The 21528-nt window shown below is 42.4% G+C and overlaps 1 protein-coding gene across 1 annotated transcript in view; it reads right to left on the minus strand.

The window, feature by feature from the left end:
• Positions 1-21528, minus strand: part of POLRMT (RNA polymerase mitochondrial) — a 46433-nt gene that overhangs the window by 11007 nt on the left and 13898 nt on the right. Inside the window, exons 3-8 of the mRNA XM_044672547.1 lie at positions 17682-18265; positions 16665-16795; positions 10766-10949; positions 9942-10088; positions 3705-3863; positions 75-245 (exon numbers count right to left, since the gene is read on the minus strand). Coding sequence (XP_044528482.1) covers positions 75-245; positions 3705-3863; positions 9942-10088; positions 10766-10949; positions 16665-16795; positions 17682-18265 — 1376 coding nt within the window. The remainder of the gene's footprint in view (positions 1-74; positions 246-3704; positions 3864-9941; positions 10089-10765; positions 10950-16664; positions 16796-17681; positions 18266-21528) is intronic.

The following is a 21528-nucleotide window of genomic DNA, read 5'->3' on the forward strand; positions in this document are numbered from 1 at the left end:
AGATATGGGCCCTTGCTGACCCTCTATATCCTGAGTTCTAATTGGGGGGATGGAGGGAGGGGAGTTGCTCTTACCTGAGTGTCCTTGGCCAAAAGATGTAGGTAATTCATATACTTCCTCTTTAGTTTATCTAATACAAAGGATTTCATCTTCATCTGTATTAAATTCTTGTTGTAAACCTTCATCCCAAGATTCATGACTAGGTGGATTAAGGAATCTCCATGTGGAGGTAACTCAAAGAGGACCTGGACAGAAGAGGGTGAGAGAACAAAAGTAGAGTAAATAAGGTGGTTGTTGTTGTTATTTTTTAAAAAAAACCCTTACCTTCCGTCTTGGAGTCAATACAGTGTATTGGCTCCAAGACAGAAGAGTGGTAAGGGCTAGGCAATGGGGGTCAAGTGACTTGCCCAGGGTCACACAGCTGGGAAGTGTCTGAGGCCAGATGTGAACCTAGGACCTCTCGTCTCTAGGTCTGGCTCTTAATCCACTGAGCTACCCAGCTGCCCCCAGTAAATCAGGTTTTGAGGAGCAAGGTTATGAGGAAAATCCAGAGTTGGAACTATTTGTACCCTCTTCCTACTGAGGGCAAATATACCTGAAGAAGTTTGAGTTGGTTGGTACCTAGCTGAGGGCTAGGGGAATCCAATGCACAAATTTGCAAACTGACCACAGGAGATACCCCACAAGAGGTTGACCACCTACTACCCAGGTGCTTCTGCCAGGACTCCAGTGTGATGAGGGCACAGGTTCTATAAAACTATTTCTAGCAACTCTTTCTGTGTTGGCAAAGAACTGAATACTAAGAGGGTGCCTATCAAATGGAAGAAGCTAAACAAGTTAAGATATATGAAAGAATACTAATGTGATATAAAAAATGAGGAAGGGGAGAGTTTCAAAGAAACTTGTGAAGACTTGTATGAACTGATGCAGAGTGAAGTCAGGCAACAAGAATTTATTCTACTATGTGAAACACAAGGTATACAAAAAAAAAAAAAAAAAGGCAAAAAACAGTCCCAGCTCTCAAGGAGAGAACGTGAGATATAGGCAAGATAAACTGAAGGCCATCACAGAGGGAAGGTACCACAATTGAGATTTACACAAGATAAACTGGCAATAATCAACGGAGGGAAAACACTAGAAATTAAGGGGGATCAGGGGCTATCCTCTTAGAACTCCCTCATATGAAACCTATACCTCTAAACCTTGGAGTAATCAACTGCTCCCACCAGACACTTTTGACAGGAGACATAAGATCATCTCCTTCCTCCACTTCACTTTCCTTCATTGGATGGTGTTGGTTGGGGAGCCAGAGCTGCTGGTGGCTTGCTCTGGTGACAACCCCTTGAAAAACCTGGAGAGAGAAAGCTGTCACTGGGAATCTTCCTGTAGCTGTCACTGGCCAACCTGAAAAAGAACTCTCCTCAAATGCCACCTCAGAGTGGCTTCCTTATCTCTTGGTTTTCTTTCTTTAGTTATTCAATTTTATTTTATTTTCAGTCCTAACTTTTTTCCCTTCCCCCACCTTCCCATATTCATTGAGAAGGTTAAGAAAAACAAAATCCATTACAAATATATAGAGCTTCAAAATAAATCAAGCATTATTAATGTCTGAAAAAAAAGAAATAGAAGAAAATATGCCTCATTCCATTCTCTGAATCCATCAGCTCTCCATCCTTTGGAACAGTGGTAGGTTACTGTATTGATCAGAGTTCCTAAGTTTTTCAAAGCTGATTCTTTTTCTAATATTTCTCCTGTTGTATAAATAGTTCTGGTGCTGCTCACTACACTTTGCATCAGTTCATACAAGTTTTCACAGGTTTTTCTGAAACTTTCTCCATCTCTTGGCTTTCTGGCTATACCCAATGATGTTCTGACTTCAGCTTGGAGTGCTAGCTGATGCCTACAGTGTTCCAGTCAAGGACTTTAGAGTTGGGCCTCAAAGACCATCTGGTTCAGCCCTTTGATTCCCATTTGAAAAAATTATAGATGAGGAAATGGCACCAGAAAGGTCAAGTAGCCTGCTCACAGTTACACAACTAGGAGGGGGATAGATCAGAGACAAAGGCTATGCATATATTACTCACTACTGCCTTTTCTCCTCTGATATATTATGATAGTTCTCTGTTTTGGGCATTTTTGATTGAAAAAAGAGATGGGAATTAAGATTTTGGTAATTAAAAATGTTTTTAAACTATTGTGTGAGAACTCAATTACAACTATGTTCCTTACCATTCCCACCATTTAAAATCTAACATCTCTGCCTCCACCCCCACCCCCAATTCACAAATTCTTTTAAAAATGTGACTGTTCCACAGGTAAAGATGACATGAGTTATTTGTTTACATGACTTTGTTGTGAGGAATTGATTGTAATCCAGCCCATCAAAGCAGTTACTGAAGAGACATCAGGCCCTGAGTGTGTAAGGCCTATCATCTCTTGCTTGAAGTCTCTAGAAATCAGATTTCCTCTCAAGGTGTTTTTTTCCAACATTTTCTCTTTCTCCATCACTCCTTCCTGAACTATCTGATGTGTAACGTGTCTATGGGGAAACTTTAAGAGGCCTTTCTTAGCCTCATCAGAACCTTAATAATCTGCAGTTCCTATTTGCTTGATGGGAGAGTACAGACAATGCTGTTCCAGGGTACTCTCTCCCCAGTCCTCTGGGAAAAGGAAAGAATGTTGGGGACGGGTCCTAGCTTAGCACAAAGAGCCCAAGAAAAGACCAACTTTAGGCCTTTGCGCAAATATGAACAAAGCTTTCCTTGCTGCACATTAACTTCTCCATGCTGGCACCTGTTGAGCTTGGAAGCTTCCAGAGGGCAGGGACAGTTCCATTTCTGTCTCTGGGCCCCAGCCTAACATATGGCAGGCACTGAGTACCCGCTGGCTGGACAGAGTAATTCTAACTCCTCCTCCAATCTCTTTAGGAAAGTTTTGTTCTTAAGTACTTTGTGCTCTCTTTGCAACTCTCTATTTCTTTTTGAGACAAAGAAAAAGAGCATTTAATTACTCTTCTGGATCAGGAATGCTGGGTTGCCGGAGGGGTTGGGGTCAGTGAAGATCATGGAACATGGGGACTTTAAGACACCCAGGAAACTGTGGGGAGTGAGTAAGGCCTGTGAACACCATCCTTTCCAGCCCTGGATTGCCATTTCATTTCATTTTTTATTATTAATATTCTTTAAATTTAAACCCTTACTTTCCACCTTAGAGTCAATATCGGTTCCAATGCAGAAGAGAGGTAAGAACTAGGCAATGGGGATTTAAGTGCCTTGCTCAGAATCACACAGCTAGGCAGTATCTGAGGCCAGATTTAAGCCCAAGACCTATCTCTGGGCCTGGCTCTCAATCCACTGAACCACCCAGCTGCTCCCTGAGGAAGTCTTTCAAGGAAAATCCTTCTAGTGTAGACATGACAGTCAGTCCAAACACACTTAGCCCTTCACCCCTGCTCCAACTACAGACTTAGGAAGGTAGGAAACCAGATTCTCTCAGCCAAGTCTTCAAGTCTGCCCAACCCAAGTTGCTGGCCTGGTATCTACTCTCAGTTCAAAACAGAAGGGCCCTGCACTTGACTCTTCCCTGGTAGACTACTCTGGAAAGGTGCCCTCAGGGATTCTTCTGGAGAGGAGCCATCCCACAGGCACCAACAGATAAACTCACAGGGACATAGGCCTAGTGCCTGAGGGGGTCACTTTGCTTACCTGCATCATGAGGTCCACATAATCCTCGTCCTTCAGCAGGCACAAATAGGGGTAGAGGTTTACATCATCAAATTGTTCACTCATGTGGACTTTGGTCTCCCTGAATGTCTTCATTAAGGCATTCCGCCACTGGGATTTAAGGTCCGTGAGAAGCTTCTGCTGAAGAGAGAAACAGATCCATGATAATTCACATTGCCTGAAGGTCTGCTGAGGAGGCTCCTATGGTGGCTGGGAACACAAGTCTTGTCCTTGAGAGGTTTCCAGTTTTACTAAACTGAGGAGAAAATACATAAGGCTAGTTTAGGAATGTCTGACAGAATGGTGGCAATACATCTCTGAGCATTCCAGATCCTTTGGCACTTTGACATTCTCTGACTCAGTTTCCTGAGGTGAGTCCATACAGGTGAGTGACCCAGTCAGACCAGAGGAGGGGGTGATATATGAAAACCAAAACAGTCAAAGAAAATTCCACTGAAGATATAAGACTGAAGTAGAGCCTTGAAGAAAAAGTCACATTTCTTCTAAGGGGCTAGGGCCAAGACAGTGATGTTTCAATAAGTAGAAAAAGGAGGAGTAAAGGCAAGAATTTATCCAATAAGTATTTACTTAGCACCCATGACGTTCAAGGCTTTGTCCTGGGCATGTAAAAGAAGGCCCATGGCAGGTTCGTGACAATAAAATAGTCTGAGCTGGATGTGGAGGGTACATGTGGAGGCACAACATGAGACACAGGAGGAAAAGCAGACTCCAGACAGACTTCTACGGGACTGGAATGCCAGATTGAGGAGTTTGGGTTTTCTCCTAGGGGAAGTTGGAAGAGAAGGAAGGTTGGAGGCAGGGATGAATGAGAGGGGATGGCCTGATGGAAAAGTAATGCTGCAGAATTATGAGCCTACTAGTCAATGCAGGGCAGGGCAAGGTCAAGAAAGAAGTCTGCCAATGGGTGCCAAAAGGGAAGTCAAACAAGGAATAGCTGTGTGGAGGATGGGCAATGACAATGAAAAGACCCAGCAAATTTACATAATACAGACACTGCTTCAATTCTTTTGCTCTATCAAAAAGAACCATAATTAGACTGTGAAGGATAAAACAAACCGGGTTAACAGGGAGTTGAAATCCAGGTAAAGACAAGGTAAGAGAAAATCCACTGGCCTATAAAACACACTATTTCCTGGAGTAAAAGAGCTTGGCTTCTTTTTTCCTCATCTGTAAAAATCACTGAGATTAAAAAAAAAAGGAAAGGGGTGGGGTAACAGTGGGAGCTAGGTAGCACAGTGGACAGAGCACCAGATCTGGAGTTGGAAAGACTTCAGACATTTCCTAGCAGAGTAAACTGGTATGACCTAGCATAGCAAGTCACTTAACCCTGACTGCCTAGACGAGTGATAGTGAACCTTTCAGAACTTTTTAAGGAACCCATACCATGCCCCACCCACCCCTATCTGCAACTGTGTGCCAGGGGGCAGGGCCAGATTCCCAGCTGGCCAAAGGGGACAGGGGGGCTATGCCCCTGGGCAGTCCCACACGAAGAGAGGTCTCTTCGTGTCATCTTTGGCACACATGCCATAGGTTCACCATCACAAGCCTAGACTTTACTGCTCCTCTCTCTTAGAATTGAGATTAACATTAGTTAAGAGTTTTGTTTTTCTTTAAACATTTAACATCCTAAACTAATCACTAAGCATCTCTCAATACTAAGGATTCCTACATAATTTTGAGAAGAAATAACTGTGCAAATCCTTGAGGAAATAAAATGGAAAAAGCTAAGGAGTATAGGACTACACTGCGAAATTATGAAGAAAAATCATCCCAGGGGTGGATCTGCTTGAATCCCATGGTGGCTCCAAGAAAGACACCTGAGGAGTTGGGCCAATAGAAATAACATAAAGAGTACAGCTATGTTGTAAGTGGAAGATGGGAGGCAAAATTAATTGGGGAAATTAACTGTAACAGAGGGGGCAGAGTTGCCCAAAGGAAAGGACCCTAGATTTAAAATCAAAGGTCTGGGGTTTGAAGCCCAGTTTTACTGCCTGTGTGACCCTAGGGAATAATTTTACTTCTCTGAGCTTCACTTACCTCAAGAGGGAATTACAGGAGCAGCTAGGTAACTCAGTGGAGAGAGAGACAGGCTTGGAGGTAGGAGGACCTGAGTTCAAATGTGGTGTCAGATTCCTCCTAGTTATGTGACCCTGGACAAGTCATTTAACCTCAATTGCCTAGCCCTTACTACTCTTCTGCCTTGGAACCAATACCTAGTATCAATTCTATGACAGAAGGCAAGAGGTTTTAAAAAAAAAAGAGGGGGGGAGGGAATTATACCAAAAGATCTTTTAATTCCTTCCCAGCTATATCTCTATGCTCCTAAATGGCTGCTGAGGAGCCCTCAGTTGAAGTCTGAAAAAAAGAAGAGGGTAGGGCTGGTGAAAAAAGAAATAAATGTCAACTCAATTTTCAAAAAAGGGCAAGAGGAAATCAAAACAACTCTGAGGTACTGCCTCACACCTAGCAGATTGGCTAAAATGACAGCAAAGGAAAAGTAATAAATGTTGGAGGGGATGTGGCAAAATTGGGAAATTAATGCACTGCTGGTGGAGTTGTGAATTGATCCAACCATTCTGGATGGCAATTTGGAACTATGCCCCAAGGGTGCTAAAAAGACTGCTTGCCCTTTGATCCAGCCATACCACTGCTGGATTTATACCCCCAAAGAGATCATAAGGAAAAAGACTTGTACAAAAATATTTATAGCCATGCTCTTTGTGGTGACAAAAAATTAGAAAATGAGGGGATGCCCTTTCAATTTGGGAATCGCTGAATAATTGTGGTATCTGCTGGTGATGGAATACTATTGTGTTCAAAGGAATAATGAACTGGAGGAATTCCATGTGAACTGGAATGACTTCCAGGAATTGATGCAGAGTGAAAGGAGCAAAAACAGGAGAACATTGTACACAGAGACTGATACACTGTGGTACAATCAAATGTAATGGACTTCTCTACTAGCAGCAATGTAGTGATCCAGGACAACTCTGAGGGACTTATGAGAAAGAACGCTATCCAAAATCCAGAGAAAGAACTGTGGGAGTAGAAACACAGAAGAAAAACAACTGCTTGACCACATGGGTCAATGGAGATATGATTGGAGATATAGACTAAGCAATCACCCTAGTGCAAATATCAATAATATGGAAATAGGTCCTGATCAATGATACATGTAAAACCCAGTGGAATTGCGTGTTGGCATGGGAGGGGGTGAGGGAAGGAGAGGGAAAGAACATGAATCTTGTAACCATGGAAAAATATTCTAAATTTTAAAAAAGGGCAAGAGGATAGAATCTTGAAACTCTGGATCTGTGAGCCTAATTCCAATTCTTAGCAAAGTTTGCCAATGTATTGTGAAAGGCATGGCTTAAGAGGAGTAGGAATCGCTCAGTGCCAATATGGCTCTATCCAGAAAAGGTCATGCCATACTAAGCTCACTTTTTTCCCCTTAGATAACAGCCATTCATCAGGAAGTTTTTTCTTCTGTCTAGAGCACCTTTATTTCAACTAAGTAATTGGCAAAAACATCTCACACTCCCCACATAGAGTAAAGAGAGGCCTAGTGACAGTAGAGTTAGGATTCTGGAGCTAGCTTAATGAGCACAGTCAAAGAGTAGTCATTAATTGATTGTCATTTATCTGTAGGGAGGTTCTATTTATTGCAACACCCTAACAACACTCAGTGTTGTTTAGCACTTTTACCAATGACTTGGATGAGGTCTCAGATGGTTAACTCCCCAAATTTGAAGGTAACACAAAAGGAGGGACAGTTAATACCTTAGGTGACTAAGTCAGGATGCAAAAAGCCCTCATGCTAGAACAACATAAGGAATCTAGTAACATTAAACTAAATAGAAAGAAATGTAAAGTTCTATATATGTAAGTTCAAAAAAATTAACTCTAAGAAAAACATTACCAGTGTGTAGTTGGAATTTTGTACCCTAGGACCTCATCCTCCAGAATTCCTTTCCTCTGTGTCCTCACCTATGTTTTTACATTGGGTTGTTAAAAGTTTCTGTAATCATGCCTTCGGGGTCTTTTTTTCCGGCTAACACAGCTGGAAAAATGCTCTTTTCTCTCTCTCACTTTACTTCCTTTTACTTCTTATAAAAATAATACTTAAGAGTATTTGGATATTTAATTTTAATCTTACACCAGGAAAATCACAACATGAAGGTATAATTGGACAAAGAGTTCATATGAAAAAAAATCTAGGGCTTTTTATGGGAAGCTAGGTTGCATAGTGGATAGAGTTCTGATCCAGGAGTTAGAAAGACTCATCTTTCTGAGTTCAAATCTGGCCTCAGACATATCCTAGCTGTGAGACCCTGGGCAAGCTACTTAGTCCTGCTTGCCTCAGTTTCCTCATCTGTAAAATGATCTAGAGAAGTAAATGGCAAACTGCTCCAGTATCTTTGCCAAGAAAATCCCAAAAGGGGTCACATAGTCATTCATGATTCAAATGACTGAAAAACAACAAGCATGAGTCACCAATGGCAATATGCCCCCACTGAGGTAATACAAGATTAATTTGCATAAACAGCAGTTTAGCATCCAGAATAAGGTGATAAATCTCACTGTACTCTGCCCTGGCTTACTGTACTCAATTCTGGGTAATACATTCTAGAGAGAACCCTGAAAAACAGAAGTACATCCAAAGAGGATGACCAGGATGGTAAGAAGCATGGAGACCAGGCCATGATGACTGGCTGAAGAAACCAGAGCTGTGTAGGTAGAAGGAAGGACTTGAAAGGAGGACTACAGAGCTACCTGAAAATATTTTAAGGGTCATTATGGCAAACTAACATTTGCTACTTTGTCCCAGAAAGAAGTAGGAGCAAAGGATAAAAGATACAGAGAAGCAGATTTCAATTCAATGTAGGAAAAAACCTTTCTAACATTGAAAGCTCTTCCTAAAGAGAATGGCTGCTTTGGGAAGCAGTAGATTCCCCATCCCAGGAATCTCCAAGTAGAAGCTGGCAGATCCTTTGTTGTATTCCTGTTCACATAAATGATTGTCGTTTATCCTCTGAGGATAGATAAACCCTGAGATCCTGGCATTCAGCTGCAGGGTTACTGCTGTGTGTTTGGAATTCAGGGAGGTGCCATTTAAAAGTATCTTACAAACTTCCTGTGGACATGTGGGGAACTTTGAGACTACATTTCCCGTTATCCACTTAAATTCAGAGGGTGGGCTAGAGATGGGCTCTCTCTTTGCTACCTAAGCGGGCTCCCGGGGGACTGAGAGGAGTAGGGAAGGTATGGAAGAAAATAGCAGAGGTGGGAATTTGAATTTTTTACAGGCTCGTGGTCGATTTATCTCTATCAGCAATGGCTTTTATTAAAATACTAATTTCCCTCATTATATCAGCCTTCATCAATTTTAAAAATAACACTGCAGCAGCCCAGGCTCAAGGTGATGAGGCTCAAGGCTATGGCAGAGATGGTAAAATGGAAAGGGATGCCCAGTTGAACTGAGAGGGTAGGAGGACAGCAATGTCAGCCCTGGGACATGCTTTTGAAGAGCTCTGGGAGAGGAGGCCCCAGCTAGTTCACATTGATTCTGCCTTCCCTTCTCTCTCTCCTTGGCTAAAACCAGGGCTCTCCTCCCTTTGGATGAGCACCAAATGTACTGTGCTTCCTATGAATGGGATGATGAAAGGGTCTCTTAAAATCTTCCAGTCCTTTATTTCTCTTTTCTCTGCAGCCAGAAATGCTGACACTTTCCTCTCTTGCCTCTGGGCCACCAACCCTCTCCTCACTGTATCATTAGCCAAGCATAAGGATCCACTACAGACTGGCCAGTCCTCTTGGCCAATCTGGGGAGAGCTCAGCAGCCAGCTGACAAATGTGTGTGAGGTTCCCAGAAGAGCAGAAGGCTTCCCTCTAGCTCAGTGATTCTCAAAGTGGGCGCCACCGCCCCCTGGTGGGTTCTGCAGCGATCCAGGGAGTGGTGATGGCCACAGGTGCATTTGGGAGCAGTGAATAACTGTAAGGGGTGGTGATAGTATGTGACAGGGGGTGCTAAGTAATATTTTTTCTGGAAAGGGGGCGGTAGGTCAAAAAAGTCTGGGAAACACTGCTCTAGCTCAACAGTGACTGCAACCTCTAGATCAAAGGTAGACCACAAGGTGAAAGATGCATGACAGGGCAGTTGTATCTGAGAACAGAGACTGCAGGAGAATAAAGGCTTACCATATGATGGTTCTGTTCTGCTAGTGGTTTCTTCTCCACTGAGTCAATAGTAATTGTCATGGCTGACTCCAAGTTTAGCTGTTGCTGGAAGCGTTCTTGTAGCTCAAGCAGAGGTAGTGACAGCTTTGGGTAAGACACAGGCTCTTCCTATAAATCCAAAACAGTAATGCCAATCACACACCACAGAAGTCAACTCTTGATTATCCACACCAAAGGGGGTAGAGGCACAAATGAAAATGAGAAGGCAGCCAATCAAAGCTAGATGTAGTTTTTCATGACATAAAAACAAAGGGTCAGTCTGCAGTAGTCCAGGAATCCTTCCTTCAGGAAGGAGCCCACCTATGATACCAAATGCCACGGTGTCTTCCTAACTTAATAGTGCACTTGAAAGCTTTAGGGTGTCCCTCAAAAATCCAGATTGCTCTTATGACAATCTTTGACAGATCTATCCCCTTTATTCTAATCATTTCTGAGTCTCTGGGGTATTGATCAGCACTATCCTGAAATGATACCAAAAGCTTCTTCTCTTATTCATAAGTTCTCACAGGCTAAAAAGACTATAGAATTCATTTGGGTCCAACCCCTTGGTGAGGAACTTGAGGCTCCGAGAGGGGAAAAGCCTTACTCCCAATGACACTGCTAGTAACTGGCAGAGGCAGAACTCCACCCAGGTCTTTAACTCCACATCTAGGTCTGGAACTCTTCATCTTCTCCAAGGGAAGGGTCTTAAGACAAGCCCAGTTCAAAACATGGATGCTCTTTAGCATAATAAACTATGTACCCTGGTCTTGAGCAAAGTGAATGAAGAGGGTGCCCAGAGTTACCTTGGAATAGAAGTCTTTAAGTAGAGGAGACTGGGTAATTTTGTGGGACAATGATGGTGGTGAGAATTTAGGTTCCACCTTCTGGATGGCTTTCAGTACGATCATCCTCTCCTGCTGGTGGAGTACTGGATGGTGGAAAAGGTCCTGCATTTGCAGGCCCTCCTGAGTCATCTGATTCAGACACCTGTAGAAGAGAAAATGGAGTGTCAATGTAGATGAAGACAAATGACAGCCAGGACAGTAGTTCTCTACCTCCCTACGTTTTTGGGAATGTAATGTCTCCTTAGGACAATTTAATTCAGCAAGTAGTAATCAAATTCCTATTATGTGCCAGGAACTAGGCTTTACCCTGCAAATAAAAAGCCAAAAAGGGAACAACAGTCTTTGCCTGTCCCATAAGGAACAATATAAAGACACCTAGCAGAGAAGTAGAATCTAGAATAGAGAGTGAAGCTAAGAGATCAATTAGATCTTTTAGAATACCTGAGGAGAAAGAAAGTACTATTTGCTAAGGGAAGTTTCATGACGAAGGTGGCCCCTGAGCTGAGCCCAGAAGGAAGACCAAGTTTATAAAAGGTGGGAATGAAGAGGGAGAAGTTGCTGCATAGGTTTTTAATTTTATCTCATGTGGTAAAGTACTGCCACCCCCTTGTTTCATGAGCTCTTCTATTTGTAAATCTGGTAGGTAATAGCTTCCTTAACACTCTAATCTATTTATGATGCAATCCTTAATGTCAAATTCACAGACCCTTTTGGAACTTCTCTTGGTATACTGTGAGACAATGGTCTAGTTTCTGTAGGACAGCTTTCATATTTTCCCAAAAGTTTTTGTCAAATAGTGAGTCTTTGCTCCAAAAGCCAGGATCTCAAGGTTTATCAGACACTAAGTTACTGTGCTTGTTTATATGTATGTTTTTTTGTATATCTCTAATCTAGTCTTACTAATCAATCTATTTCTAAACCAGTATCATATTGTTTTTGATTACTGCTTTGTGGAGTACATTTTGAGATCTAGAACTGCTAAGCCCCCTTTCCTTCTCACTTGTTTTCATTACTTTCCTTGAGATTCTTGACATTCTGTTCCTCCAAATGGATTTTATTGTTTTATTCCTAACTTTTTGAAATATTGGTAGTTGATACATTGGTAGTTGTTTGATTAATATGGCACTAGTAGTTTGACTAATATGGTCCTTGGTAAGTAAATTAAGACAGCACAGATATTTTTATTTTATTGGCTCACTGCTATATCAATTAGCAATGAATACTTCTCTAATTATTTAGATTTGTCTTTAGTTGTACAAAGTGTTTTATAATTGTGTTCAAATAATTCCTGTGTATGTCTAGGCTGGTGAAGTCCCAAGTATTTTATACTTTGTTACATATTAGTTATTTTAAATGGAATTTCTCTCTCTTCCTGATGGATTTTACTAGTAATAAACAAAAATATGATGCCTTCTTTATGCTTCTTTTATATCCTGCAACTTTGCTGAAAAGGTTAATTACCTTGATTAGATTTTTAGCAATCTCTCTAGAATTTTCTAGGTAAACTATCACATTATCTACATTTGTTTCTTTTTTTACCTCTGCTTACTCCTCCAATTTCCTTTTTTTGTCTTCCTGCAACAGCTAGCATTCTTGGCACTCCAATGAATGGTAGTGGGCAAGAGGGGACATCCTTGCTTTACCCTAGGCCTCCTGCTTATTCCCATTAGAGATAATATTGGCTCTTGGTTTCACTAGATTAAGGAAAAATGTGCTTATTCCTCTGCTTTAACTAAAATGTAGCTTGTCAAAAGCTTTTCTGCTTTTTTTGATTTGGTAGTATGAATTTTGTTGTTTGTTCTACTGTTATAAATGTGATTAATTATATTCATAATTTCCCTGATATATGAACCAGCCCTGCAATCCTGGCATAAATCCAACCTGATCAAAGTGTATGATCTTTGGGATATGTTGCTGTAGTCTTCTTAAAATATTTTAGTTAACATTTTTGCATCAACTTTCATTAGTTGATGGTTTAGTTTTCTTTCTGTGTTTTAATTCTCTCCCGCTTAGGGATAGACTATATTGCAGAGGTGGCTAGGCAGCACAATGGATCTGAGAGTGGCAGGCTTGGAGTCAGAAGGACCTGGATTCAAATCTGGCCTCAGACATTTCCTAGCTATGAAACCCTGGGCAAGTCATTCAACTTCTTTTGCCTAGCACTTACTGCTCTTGTGGCGCGTGCGCGTGCGCGTGTGCGTGTGCGTGTGTACACACACACCATATCACTTCACAAAAAGTTTTTGGAAGAATACCTCCTCCCCCTTCCCTTTTTCTCCCCTAGAAAAATATGGAAAGCTTGTAGTAATTAAAACAAAGTGAAATAAGCAGAACCAGAAATATTTATTCCAACAACACTATAAAATGCTGCTGTTATAAATAGTAATATTGTAAAAATCAACTTTGGAAGGCTTAGTAACGGATCAACACAAGACCCTACCATAATTCCAAAGGACTCGTATTGAAACAACCTGACTACCTCCAGATAGAAAGCTGATGGATTGCTCATGGGTAGGATGAGCTAACATAATAAAAATGACAATCCTACTCAAATTAATTTACTTATTCAGTGCCATACCTATCAAACTACTAAGAAACTTTTTTACTGAATTAGAAAAAACTATAACAAAGTTCATTTGGAAAAACAAAAGAATAAGAATATCAAGGGAAGTAATGAAAAAAAAGTAAAGGATGGGGACCTAGCAGTACCAGATCTTAAACTGTACTATAAAGCAGCGGTCATCAAAACAATAAGGTATTGGTAAAAAGACAGAAGGGGGGATCAGTGGAATAGACTTGGGGTAAATGACTTCAGCAACACAGTGTATGATAAACCCAAAAAGCCCAGCTTTTGGGACAAAAATTCACTATTTGACAAAAACTGCTGGAAAAATTGGAAAACAGTATGGGAGAGATTAGGTTTAGATCAACATCTCACACCCTACACCAAGATAAATTCAGAATGGGTGAATGACTTGAATATAAAGAAAGAAACTATAAGTAAATTAGGTGAACACAGAATAGTATACCTGTCAGATCTCTGGGAAAGGAAAGATTTCAAGACCAAACAAGAGTTAGAAAAAAGTACAAAGTGTAAAATAAATAATTTTGATTACATTTAAATTAAAAAGGTTTTGTACAAACAAAACCAATACAACCAAAATTAGAAGGGAAGCAACAAATTGGGAAAAAAATCTTTTTAACAAAAACCTCTGACAAAGGTCTAATTATTCAAATAAGGAGCTAAATCAATTGTACAATAAATCAAGCCATTCCCCAATTGATAAATGGGCAACGAACATGAATAGGCAATTTTCAGATAAAGAAATCAAAACTATCAATAAGCATGTGAAAAAGTGTTCTAATTCTCTTATAATTAGAGAAATGTAAACCAAAATAACTCTGAGGTACCACTTCACACCTAGCAGATTGGCTAAAATGACAGCAAAGGAAAGTAATAAATGTTGGAGGGGATGTGGCAAAATTGGGACATTAATGCATTGCTGGTGGAGTTGTGAACTGATCCAACCATTCTGGATGGCAATTTAGAACTATGCCCAAAGGGTGCTAAAAGAATGCCTGCCCTTTGATCCAGCCATACCACTGCTGGGTTTATACGCCAAAGAGATCATAAGGAAAGTCTTGTACAAAAACACTGATAGCTGCGATCTTTGTGGTGGCAAAAAATTGGAAAATGAAGGGTATGCCTTTCGATTGGGGAATGGCTGAACAAATTGTGATATCTTTTGGTGATGGAATACTATTGTGCTCAAAGTAAGAATTCCATGTGAACTGGAACAACTTCTAGGAATTGATGCAGAATGAAAGGAGCAGAACCAGAAGAACATTGTACACAGAGACTGGTACACTGTGGCACAATCGAACATAATGGACTTCTCTACTAGCAGCAATGCAAGGATCCAGGACAATTCAGAGGGACTTATGAGAAAGAACACTATTCACATCCAGAGAAAGAACTGTGGGAGCAGAAACACAGAAGAAAAACAACTGCTTGACCACATGGGTCAATGGAGATATGCTTGGGGATGCAGACTCTAAATGATCACCCTAGTTCAGTGATGGACAAACTAGCTGGGTGCTGGTGACATTATTCCTAATCTGAAGAATACAATGAGTAGGATACAATACAATGAAACTTCCAAAGAGTTGCCTTAGAAACAGACTGACAGATGAGCATTTCCTTTCTTTTGGCACCCCTCCTCTTTAAAAAGTTTGCCCATCACTGCCCTAGTGCAATTATCAATTAATATAGAAATAGGTCTTGATTAATGACCAGTGGAATTGCTTGTTGGCCATGGGAGGGGGGGGTGAGAGGAGGAGAGGGAAAGAATATGAATCATGTAACCATGGAAAAATTTTCTTAATCAATAAAATTAAAAATAAATAAATAAAAAGCTGATGGATCCAGAGAGCAGACTGATATGTGTATATTTTCTTCCTTTTTCTTGCTTTTTTTTGTGGGGAGGGGACAAGAAAGAACACAACTAATGTAGAAAATTGTTTTGCATGGCTATACATACTTGTAATAGGTTTTGGTTTTGGTTTCCCAATAGGCGGGAGAAAATTTAGATTTAAAATTCAGATTTAATTTTTTTTTAATTAAAGGAAAAAAAAAAGAAGTTAAAAAAGGAAGAAGACTTTCCAGTGTGACCTGGTGGCCAGAGTACTAAACTACAAATCAGGAAAAGGCGTAAAGATCAGGATCACAAGTCTCTGAAGTTGAGGGGTTGGGAGTGGGGGGCAGCTGGGTAGCTCAGTGGATTGAGAGCCAGACCTAGAGACGAGAGGTCCTAGGTTCAAATCTGGCCTCAGACACTTCCCTGCTGTGTGACCCTGGGCAAGTCACTTGACCCCCATTGCCTATCCTTACCACTCTTCTGCCTTGGAGCCAAGAGAGAAGGTAAGGGTTTTAAAAAAACAAAACAAACAAACAAAAAAACAAGTCTCTGAAGTTGGAAAGGGAGACCTCATCTAGCAGGTCTAGACCTTGACATTAGTCCTTGAGGATAGCATTAAAAAGGCCTTTCAAGGAGAAACAAGGGCATGAGAGTGTGAATGATCAGAGAATAGAGACCTGGGTAACTCCAGGACTTGTGGACTACAGAGCTAAGTCTGGGCAGGACTACAGGCAGGTTCAGAGAAGGTGAGAGGAGTCAAGTAAGCCTCCTTCCAGGCCCAATACATGTGCTAAGTGGGTAAGCTGCTGTTAAGTCCAGATCAGAATGAAGACCAGGACCTGGAGAGATCAACTAATTCAAGTCTGGGATTAAAGTTGTGGAAAGATTGCACTGGAAGACTGGGAAGTAGAATGTCAGTCTAATTCTAAGGCCCTTCAAGGGAGACCCACTGGCTTAGGAGTCAGAAGACTTGGGTTCAAATCCTGAATTTTGATTTCTATGACCTGGAGTAAGTCCCTTCACTTTGTTGATTCTTGATTTCCTCATGTCTAAAGTGAAGGGACTAGGGGCAGATGGGTAGCTCAGTGGATTGAGAGTCAGGCCTAGAGACAGGAGGTCCTGGGTTCAAATCCGGCCTCAGACACTTCCTAGCCATGTGACCCTGGGCAAGTCACTTAACCCCCATTGCCCACCCTTACCACTCTTCCACCTAGGAGCCAATACACAGAAGTTAAGGGTTTAAAAATAAATAAATGAATAAAATAAAAATAAAGTGAAGGGACTGGCCTAGGTGATCACCTCCAGATCTTTGAGCAGAAGGCAGTCCAGAATGGCAGTCCAGCACAGGGGTGCTAGGCACACTGCACTGATTCCCAAGGAGAGAAAAGACATGCCTGACCAAAGTGAGGGACCCTCCTTAGGCTCAGGGGCAGCTTTACCTCTTGATGAGTTTGAAGTCTGCATTGACTCGGCCCATACACTCCAGAGCTGCAGCATAGGAAACCAAGTCAGGATTCAGCTTTGACATATTCATCATGGAAAACAGGGTGCTTATTTGATGCAAGGAACCCTGAGAGAAGGGGAAAGAGGAAAGCCCTGAGCCCTTGGTCACAGGAGCCCTGCCCAAGCCCTCATGGAACCACTCCTTTCCAACACCTCCCCCCCACACCCCCCATGTCCACTGGTCCTCAAACAAATGATTCCTTTACCCTGCTTCCCTCCTTAAACAACTTGTGGACTGCAAAGTCACACTTGTCTTAATAATTCCCCCCACGCTACCTACCCCACTGTACTGCCAAAAAAGAAAGAAGGCAACATACTAGAGTCAGATTCAGGGAGCCCACTGCGTTGATGATGGAGCTGCCATCTGTCCCCCACCTTATGAGCTTCCCTAAAGGATGTGCATATGGGTACAATGAAGGTAGGAGAGACAGTATGTCACTGGGGGAAAAATGGGCTGGATGGAGGGGAGTGGACTACCCAGGCAGGAAAATTCTCAGCCTGCTCTGGGCAAGAATTTAGAAGCTTTGGGCATGGGCCAATTAATTTTTCTGAACCTCAGTTTCTTCATTTGTGAAGTGGGACTATTACCTCAGAGAGTTGTTGTGAGTCTTAATGAGAAGGAAAAAGGAAGGGTTTTGGACAGCAAAGACTGTTAAACACACTTAAGGGAATACTGTTACTTTTGGAGATCGAATGGGAACATTCTAAAAACATACCCAGTAACAGCTTGCTAAGATTTGGTGACGGGGGAGGAGGAAGGGGAGAGGAAGATTCAGAGTGGCTTCAAGTACAAGGTGTTGCCAGAGGGCTGCCCTCTCTTCAGGCTACCCACACATGCAGCCCAGAGGCCAGGGCAGGATTTCATAAGCACCAGTGGCAACTTGGGCAAAGGGAAAGGGAGACCACCCACCACTGGCCTCTTGGGGAAGCAGCCCTGGCACAGACAGTCTTACCTCCTTGGCCCAGGCTTTCAAGAGGCTGTTGTACATGGACAGGGTCAGCTGTTTCCGGTGGCACGGGCGATTAAAGTAGGAGAGAAGCAGGTGATTGGCTTGTGCTAGATGGCCCAGAGAGAGGAAGCATTCCAGACAGGCCAAAATGAAAAGTTGTTTTCTGGAATGTCTAACCACCTCAGGCATCTGCTTGACTGGGGGGTCCAGCTCTCTTATGTCTTTCTCTATACAAATAGAGGTCTTTGGTTTGGCAAGTTTTGGTTTCTGTTTTCTGGCATGAAATGCTTTTTCTCTCTTCTTTAGCTGGGATTCACAAAAGTTCTGGCTCTTGAGCTTGACTTCCAAGACCTTCTGTCTCTTGTGCAAGTCACTCTTTTCCTGACTGAGTTTCTCCACCCACCGGCTTGAAGCTTTATGCACCACCTGGGCAGAACTACTGGCATCTTGTTTGGCTCCATCCTCCATCAGTCCAAGGGCCTGCAAATCCTTCTGGTTTCTTGTCCTCAAGGGGGTCACTTCCACACGATTTACCGTCACTTCAGACACATTCTCAGTCTGGAGTTGTCTAACTCGGGCCTCAAGGACTGGGTCAGGGAAAGGAGAAAAAGAGAAGGCATAATCACAACTGTGCACCTGAAGCTGGGGGCCTTGCCCATAGCCCCTAATTCTCCATCCCAGGACATGTCTCTTAAGTAGCTCCCCAAGACATAGGGCTGGATTGTCTCTCCCCCGGTTCAATTCTCTTCTAGATGGTCCTGACCTGACAGTGACTTAGGAAGCATCTGACCTGGGTTGAATCTCCAAGAGCTCTATTCCTCTATCCCTCTATTCCTACCTCAAATTGAAGTCAGACCCAATTAGACCTTGGAGGTAATATGAAATAGAGTGCAAAGTAATTCATCTCCTCATTCTTTTTTAAAACACTTACCTTCTGTCTTAGAATCAATACTGTGAATTGGTTCCAAGGCAAAAGAGTGGTAAAAGCTAGGCCAGTGTTGGCAAAATTTTGACAAGCATGTTGCCCCACCCCCACCCCCCCAGCATAGGGGAGCTACTCCATTCCCCCTCTTCCCAGGGCCCAAGGACATTTTTTGCATGCCCTGCCTTTCTATCCAGCTGCCCAAAGCAAGCACTTCCTTCCTAGGCTTTCTCCATAATGCTGGGGACTCACAGACAGCTTGAATTTGCTCTCTGGGCATTCCAAATAGAAAACCTTCCCCAATGCTGGGGTAGGAAAAGAGGGTCAAGTGACTTGTCCCAGATCACACAGTCAGGATGTGTCTGAGGCTAGATTTGAACCCAGAACTTCCCTTCTCCAAGCCTGGCTGTCTATGCACTGAGCCACCTAACTCTTTCTCCTACCACCCCCCACCCCCCAATCTCTTAACATTTTAATCTTAAGCCATTCATTTCAAGAACTGGCTAGTAATTATTTCTCTGCCTAGCATTGTACTAGATATATCAAGGGGAATACAAAACAGAGGAAAAGGCACAGTCCTTGCCCTTGATGGTCAACTGATCTAATTATGATGTCCTTAACTTCATTAGCCTCTCTAAAGCTTATACTGCTCATTTCCCCCCTTCTTGATCACTCTCCCCTCCTCCCTTGACTTATGTGATGACCCTGCTCTCCCCTGGTCCTCTTCCTTTCTGAATGACCACTTTTTTCAAATTTCTTTACTGAATTACCACTCATTTCCTGCTCCCTAAACATAGTGTCTGTCCTGGGCCTAGATCTCTCTCTGCAATCTCATCAGCTCTTATGAATTCAGTGATCCATACACTACAGATGTCTTTAGTCCTGGTCTCTCTCCTGACCTCTAGTCTTGTATGGCTAACTGCCAGCTGGGAACTGGCTGGGAACTTCTATGTCCTATGTGATTACCAAGATCAACATGTCCAAAATGGCACTTGTATCTTTTCCCCAAATCTTCTCATCCTCTGTTGAGGGCATTGCCATCTTTCCAAGGATTTGGGTTTATAGCCTTCCACTGCTCCTCTTCTATCCCATCCCTCTCCATTCACTTCCATTCAGTCCCCTGGTCTTATTAAGTCTTTGTCTTGCCTGCTAGTCCCATTCTTCCCAACCACAACTACCCTAGTACCTGCCCCTATCACCTATCCCATCCACATGGACAAGGCTTCCAATCTTTCCCCTCTCCAAACCATCTTCCATCCTGAGGCCACAAGAGTTTTCCAAAAGCACAAAGTTGACCAAGTTACACTCCTATTACAAAATCTCCTCTGGCTCTCTATTACCTCGGAGAAAAATACATGAATTCCTGCTTTGGCTTCAAAGGCCTTTTACAATGTGGAGCCATCCAGCCTTTCCAAATGTATTTCACACAGAATACTTTATGTACTCTATGCAGGGCCCAAACTAAGCTTGTTTTTTGTTCCTTAAATTCAAAGTCTCATCTTTCTCCTCCAGCCCTCTACATACCCACCTCCTTAGTCCCACTCTTACAATTCTTAGCTTCCTTCAAGCTCAAGAGCTCCCTTCTTCCCTCTCAAATGAATTTTTTGTTTCTTCTTCTATTGGCATAACATGTCCCCCAAGAGGAGTAAACTCCCTGAAGTCAGAGCCTGGCACAAAGGGGGCACTTAATATATGCTTGCTAAACTGATGAGACAGTCCAATACTCCAAGGAGCCATGATTTCCTCTGTGTCGGTCCTCCCTCCACTGACACCCTAGCCACTTGGCAAAAGGTCTTGGAGAACATCTCTTGGCTCTGGCCAATACCTCTCTGACCTCATCTGTGTAGGTACTTGAACAACAGGCACAAAGCCCATCACTCTGGGGACTATGCCTATGAGGGAAAGCTTTTCCATTTGGAAGGCTCTCCTGGCCTAGCCTGGGAGAATGAGAGGAGCTCTCATGTTCCAAAGAAATAGCAGTCAATCTCTTTACTGAAGTTATAATGGGCAAGAAACAATCACAGCCTCTTTAAACAACAGTTCACAATTGATAAAGCATTGGTTTTTCAAAAGCACTGATGAGATGGACAGAGTACAGGTAATTATCCCCATTTTACAGACAAAGAAGTCAAAGAAATCAAAGAAGGATTCCCTTGCTCACAAGGGCCAGATTGAAGCCCCAAGTTCTGTTTCTGAGAAGATAAGCAAGTAGGTTTGAGACTATGTGGTAAAGACGAGCAGGGCTACAGAGCCTTGGAGCAGAGAAAAATTGCTCTGGGCAGTTGGGAAAAGTTCCAAGAAGAAGACAGGAAGCCTCCCTTAACAAAGGAGGAAGAGGGGGACCTTCTGGGCATCTCCAACTTATTCCATCCTTCCTTTATGTATTCAGCAAGAGTTAAATAAATGCTTATGTGTAAGGCTCTGGGATACCAAGGAAATCCCTGCCTACCAGAAATTAATGTTCTAATGTGAGGAAAAAATAGAAAAACATATAAGTGTAAACATAATAAAAGTAAAATAATTTGTGGAGCATGTGGAGCGGGAAGGAGAGATGCTAGTAACTGGGGAGATGAAGGGGCTGAGCCTTGAAAGAACCAGGGAACCAATGAAATCTAAGTGAGGGGTGAGTGCATAGTGAACACAAGGAGACAACTCAAGCCAATAATCAAGAGGGGAACAGAGGCCAATTCAGAACATAAGACCATATGAAGAGGAATAATAAGCCATCGTCCTGGAAGGCCTAGCTTGAGGCAGATTGGGAAAAGCTTATCCTGAAGGCAATAATTGGGAGTCACTGGAATGACATGGTCAGGCCTATGCATTAGGTTAGCTTTATAGAAGATGCACTGAAGTGAAAAGAGCTTAGGAGCAGAGAAGCCACCCTCATTTGCTATTAATTACACATGGCCTATATGTCTTTTTTTTTTT

The sequence above is a fragment of the Gracilinanus agilis genome, chromosome 1 (genome assembly GCF_016433145.1).
Source record: "Gracilinanus agilis isolate LMUSP501 chromosome 1, AgileGrace, whole genome shotgun sequence".
Taxonomy (NCBI): Eukaryota; Metazoa; Chordata; class Mammalia; order Didelphimorphia; family Didelphidae; genus Gracilinanus; species Gracilinanus agilis.